The 6,000-nt window shown below is 50.3% G+C and overlaps 1 protein-coding gene across 1 annotated transcript in view; it reads left to right on the forward strand.

The window, feature by feature from the left end:
- Window positions 1–5,758, forward strand: part of LOC129649273 (myosin-13) — a 50,576-nt gene extending 44,818 nt beyond the window's left edge. Inside the window, exons 34-39 of the mRNA XM_055576515.1 lie at window positions 801–926; window positions 1,182–1,352; window positions 3,349–3,453; window positions 3,551–3,646; window positions 5,087–5,221; window positions 5,665–5,758. Of these exons, the coding sequence (XP_055432490.1) occupies window positions 801–926; window positions 1,182–1,352; window positions 3,349–3,453; window positions 3,551–3,646; window positions 5,087–5,221; window positions 5,665–5,679 (648 nt within the window). The 3' untranslated portion in view covers window positions 5,680–5,758. The remainder of the gene's footprint in view (window positions 1–800; window positions 927–1,181; window positions 1,353–3,348; window positions 3,454–3,550; window positions 3,647–5,086; window positions 5,222–5,664) is intronic.
- The last annotated feature ends 242 nt before the right edge of the window (window positions 5,759–6,000 follow it).

Consider the following 6,000-nt stretch of genomic DNA (forward strand, 5'->3'; position numbering starts at 1 on the left):
TTTCATATTTCTTTGATTACTAATGAGGTAGAACATTTTGTCATATTTGTTGGTTATTTGTATTTCATCTGGTGTGTCTTAGCTATTTGTACTTTTGCCCTTTTTTCTTAATGGTTTATCTTATTTACATATTAAGGAAGGAGATATTTTTTCAGCAGTGCACATTGCAAATGCTTTCTCATTTGTCATCACATTTACAACCCTATGTATAATGTTTGGATAATCAGAATTATTTTTCATTTCATATAGTGAAATCAACCATTTCCTTGTTCCAACACCATTAATTAAATAATCTATGCTATGCTAAGTCACCCATAGACAGTAGCCCACCAGGCTCCCCCGTCCCTGGGATTCTCCAGGCAAGAACACTGGAGTGGGTTGCATTTCCTTCTCCAATGCATAAAAGTGAAAAGTGAAAGTGAAGTCGTTCAGTCGTGTCCAACTCTTAGCGACCCCATGGACTGCAGCCTACCAGGCTCCTCCACCATGGGATTTTCCAGGCAAGAGTACTGGAGTGGGGTGCCATTGCCTTCTCCGTTAAATAATCTATCCTTCCTCAAATATTTGAAAACTTACCTTCACTGTTTATTCAGTTATTTTACCTACAATTCTTGAATCTGATTTGGGACTTTCTGTCTGATCAAGACTGAAAGTCTTTTTTAATAGTTTTCACCCATGTGAAAAATAAGAACCGGAACATCCTCAGCATTAGACTTCCTTCCCCACCCAACTCTCTCCCTTCCAATCACTGTAAGTGTCCATATGCAGCCTGAACCTCTGGTATCTAATTTTTGTTGTAGAACACAAGCCTGATAAATACCAAGAAAAAACTGGAAGCTGACATAGCCCAATGCCAGGCAGAGGTGGAGAACTCTATCCAGGAGTCCAAAAATGCTGAAGAGAAGGCCAAGAAAGCCATCACAGACGTGAGCTCCATTCTTTCCTCTCAGAGACACTGTCTGGAGATAAGAAAGGGCCTTCTAAGCCAGGGCCTAGGGAGTGGGTCTCCTCTCCTCAGCCCTGCAGTCAGTCAGTGGTGGCTTCCTGGAAACATGGAGGAGACGGGAGGCTCAGCAGAGGCAGAGTGGGCGGGGAGCTGAGGGAGGGAGGACCAGCCTCGCAGCATCCCATGTGCCGGGGGAGGAGGACGGGTGGCCACAGATGCTTCCTGTGAACCACAGGCGGCCATGATGGCCGAGGAGCTGAAGAAGGAGCAGGACACCAGCGCCCACCTGGAGCGGATGAAGAAGAACCTGGAGCAGACGGTGAAGGACCTGCAGCACCGCCTGGACGAGGCTGAGCAGCTGGCCCTGAAGGGTGGGAAGAAGCAGATCCAGAAGCTGGAGAATCGGGTAGGGGGGCCAGAGGGGACTCTCATCCCCAGAGTGACAGAGATTCAGCTGCCTCTGGCAGAACCACAGTCCCGAAACTTAGGTGGTGGGGAAGTGGGCACTGAGTCAAATGCAGGTGCCGTTTGAGGGCCACGTGTGAAACTCCCTGTGAGCCAGATGTCCCTCCCCCTCCTCCCTCTCTGCCCTACACCCCAAGACATATATAGACCGACTTCAGAAAGGGTATCCCTCAATACCTGTAGTGTAACGACATACCACATGTTCACAGTCTATCTTTATTTAGATTCAGATCTATATTAACTGGGGGTGGGGGAAACATACTTTGCAGTCATAAGATTATACATTTGGGTGTAATTCATCAAGCTGCACTTTTATAAGGGGCTTCTCTGGTTGCTCAGTAGTAAAGAATCCACCTGCCAGTGCAGGAGACTCAGGTTAGATCCCTGGGTTGGGAAGATCCCCTGGAGAAGGAAATGGCAACCCACTCCAGTATTCCTGCCTGGAGAATCCTATGGACAGAGGAGCCTGGTGGGCTACAGTCCATGGGGTCAAAAGAGTTGGACATGATTTGGTGACTAAACAACAATAAGCACTTTTATAAACAACAGCCCATCCTACGTAAAATCTGCCTCTTTGGCTTCCATTCCCAGGTCTCATTCCCTTCCTGGATTTCCTAATGTTGATTTCCTACTGTCAAAATACAACTTGCGATTCTGGTGTCTTTCTCACTCCATCCAAAGTGCAGGGCGATTGGCGCTTCCCCCAGGCTAACTCTCCAGCAACTTGCAATCCACGCGCAGAACAGTATTGCTTTTTCTTGATCTGGGAGCATATTTTGTAGTTTTCAGTTTCTTTCCTGATGATTCCCTTTGTTTCCTGTACCCTTTGCTTTTCCCTTTCGACCTGGGATGGTTCATTTTATTTGCTTTTTAAACCGGGCTGCATTACCTGTTGGCAGTTTGGAGGAGGCCTTGGAGAAGGATGTGAAACTGTCTCTGTTGTCCCCGAGAGAAGGGACATGAAAGAGGCAGACAGGATGAAGAGGTGGCAAAGAGAAGAAAACCACTTCTCCCACAGGAAGGACCCAAACACATTATTGATGCCAGCCTCCCAAAGATGTGGTCACCACACTTGTACACTTTAAATGTGAAGCCATTTTTTAACACCACAGTTCAAAATCATCAATTCTTCGGCACTCAGCTTTCTTCACAGTCCAACTCTCACATCTATACATGACTACTGGAAAAACCATAGCCTTGACTAGACGGACCTTTGTTGGCAAAGTAATGTCTCTGCTTTTTAATATGCTGTCTAGGTTGGTCATAACTTTTCTTCCAAGGAGTAAGCATCTTTTAGTTTCATGGCTGCAGTCACCATCTGCAGTGATTTTGGAGCCCAAAAAATAAAGTCAGCCACTGTTTCCACTGTTTCCCCATCTATTTCCCATGAAGTGATGGGACCAGATGCCATGATCTTTGTTTTCTGAATGTTGAGCTTTAAGCCAACTTTTTCACTCTCCTCTTTCACTTTCAGCAAGAGGCTTTTTAGTTCCTCTTCACTTTCTCCCGTAAGGGTGGTGTCATCTGCATATCTGAGGTTATTGATATTTCTTCCAGCAATCTTGATTCCAGCTTGTGCTTCTTCCAGCCCAGAGTTTCTCATGATGTATTCTGCATATAAGTTAAATAAGCAGGGTGACAATATACAGCCTTGATGTACTCCTTTTCCTATTTGGAACCAGTCTGTTGTTCCATGTCCAGTTCTAAGTGTTGCTTCCTGACCTGCATATGGGTTTCTCAAGAGGCGGATCAGGTGGTCTGGTATTCCCATCTCTTTCAGAATTTTCCACAGTTTATTGTGATCCACACAGTCAAAGGCTTTGGCTTAGTCAATAAAGCAGAAGGATCTTAAGTTCACTCTAAAAACAACCAGCACACAAGTGGTGAGAAAAGCCTGGGAGATGTGGCCTGACCCCTGTGCTCTCTTCTGGGTGCAGGTACGGGAGTTAGAAAGCGAGCTGGATGCTGAGCAGAAGAGGGGGGCCGAGGCTCTAAAGGGTGCCCACAGATACGAGCGAAAGGTCAAGGAGATGACTTACCAGGTAGGCAGTGACTCTCCTGAAACCCCAGCAGGCACCCCCTGGATCCCACCTGTAGAAGCAGCAGAGAATGGGTCTGGCATGGACCTTGTGTTTGCAGGCAGAGGAGGACCGCAAGAACATCCTCAGGCTCCAAGACTTGGTGGACAAGCTGCAGGCCAAAGTGAAGGCTTACAAGAGGCAGGCAGAGGAGGCTGTGAGTATGGGGTCCATCCCGGTCTCATAGGGTGGTCTTTATCCCACCCACCCTGACTCACCGCACTGCCCCTGATTTACTCAGAACTCCCTGACCCTGTGAGCTGACCTCAAATACCTGGTCTTAATTCATGTCATCCCATCTTATCCCGGCCCTGGCCCCCACCACCTCCATCCTTCCTCAGCCTCCCGAACTCCCACTCCCCAGTTCATGCTTTCAGATCTACCCTTGAGCAAACAGTGGAACCAACAGGGAGGAAATGGTTTGGGCTGAAATGAGCACTTCCCAAAGACCTTCTGGGGACCCAAGGTCTGAAGGACTTTAATAGCAGGACGCTGGGGTGGCAGGGAGGAGAGGGGTGGGGTCTTTCTCTTTGATAGATTAGAAATCCTTTAGGAAACTCTGGGTTCCACAAAGTTGGAGGGTTGTTTTACTTCAAGGGTTTCTCAGATTTTGCAGATGACACGGGATGTACCTCACAGTGGAAGAGGTGTTCTGAGTTGTAGCATTTCTCACCCCTAATGGAACATGGCATCTCTTTTTAGTAAACAGAGCATCTCACGAGACTTGCACCCTGAGAGACAAAATCTGGGGGCACCTGCTCCAGATAAATGACCGAAGATGAGGCTTCTCTCCCTGCCCTTTGTCTTCCCTGCTCAAGAGGCTGGGGCTTCCGTCCTGACCTCCAGGAAGCCGGTCTGGACTGGTTAAATGGGAGGAGGATTAGCACAGCTGCAGCAGGACTGGCCAGGGCCCAGCAGGCTGCTTTCATCAGAAACCCTTGGATGGTCCTCAACCAGACCCAGCCTGGCCACGGGCAGCCAGCACTGGGAGCAGGCACAGGGCAGGGGCAGGCACGGGGCAGGGGGGCATGGACTGTGGGTCTCTTGACACCTCTATGTGTCTTGGGAGACTTAGTCTCCTCTAAAGAGCTCTGAGGGGTGGGGATGGCACAGAGAGGGGGCACAGGGGAACAGGCAAGCATCCTAGGGGAAAAGTGACATGTTAATCACTCAGTCATGCCCGACTCTTTGCAACCCCATGGACTGTAGCCCACTCCTCTGTCCATGGGATTCTCCAGGCAACAATACTGGAGTGGATTGCCATTCCCTCCTCCAGGGGATCTTCCCCACCCAGGGATTGAGCCTGGGTCTCCTGCATTGCAGGCAGATTGTTTATCATCTGATCCACTGGGGAAGCCCAGGAAGCCCTATCCTGGGGGCAGCGGACCTCCCAGGTGACTGCGCGGTGTGCATGGTCAGGAGCCGTGGGCATCGTCCTCACTGCTGGAGAGCTCAGCTCTCCCTCCTCTGACCTCAGGGAATTGGGACCCAAGCTCTCCTGGCACCCCCGTTCCCACAGAGGCCATCAGGGACCCAGGGCCTCAGAGCCAAAGGGAGGGGCTTCCTCAGCCTCCTGCCCCCTCGGCCTTCCCTTCAGGAGGAGCAGGCCAACACGCAGCTGTCCAGGTGCCGGAGGGTCCAGCATGAGCTGGAGGAGGCTGAGGAACGCGCCGACATCGCCGAGTCCCAGGTCAACAAGCTGCGGGCCAAGAGCCGAGATGTGGGAGCCCAGGTGAGAGCAGACTCCCCACCCCAGACACCCTGAGACTCAGGACCAGGCAGCAGCCGCAGATCTCAGAGGGTGCTTGTCAGTGTCCCTCCCTGGCTGCCGGCCGTGCCTTCACTGATGTACTGCTTTAGCCAGGTCCCCGGGGGTTCCAGGCTCACAGGAGCAGTGAGGGGCTGGAAGCCAGATGCCCTACTATCCCTGCCCCTCCCTCCCTGTTGCAAAAGGCAATGCCCAAAAAGCCCCTGCTTTGGGGGGGATTTGCCCCATCTCCAGGGGCTCGACTGGTTTGCTTTTAAAATGTACAAAGGGAGACAAAGCCACGTCTTAATGTTTTCCTGAGACTCCAGCCTCTCCAGTTGCCCCAGTTGAACACGAGGCCCGGCCTCACCTTTGCTTTGACTCATTTCCTGACTCATTTCCTGTGTACGATTCTTTTTCTCCCCTAGAAGATGGAAGAATGAGCCCCTCCCGATGCCTGTTGCCATGGGACACTTTGGGAGAGCAGAGGGAAGGTGTCCTGGGAAATAAATTCTCCTGGCAACTCAGATCTCCAGCTCCGCTATGTTTATTATCACTGTCCGTTCTTCCTCCGTGGGGTGGTTCTTAGATTCTTTCCAGGTCTATTGTATAAACCATAAAGAAAGAGATGTGAAAGTGGACCCTCTTGGCCCTGAGTAGCAAAGAAGGAAAATCAACTCGCTGCAAGATAGACCACCAGCTCCCCAGATACCTGTGGGCCATTCTCTACTAGGAATTCATTATTTTTTCCAGCTCAGTTCCCC

This window comes from Bubalus kerabau, chromosome 4 (assembly GCF_029407905.1).
Source record: "Bubalus kerabau isolate K-KA32 ecotype Philippines breed swamp buffalo chromosome 4, PCC_UOA_SB_1v2, whole genome shotgun sequence".
Classification (NCBI taxonomy): Eukaryota; Metazoa; Chordata; class Mammalia; order Artiodactyla; family Bovidae; genus Bubalus; species Bubalus kerabau.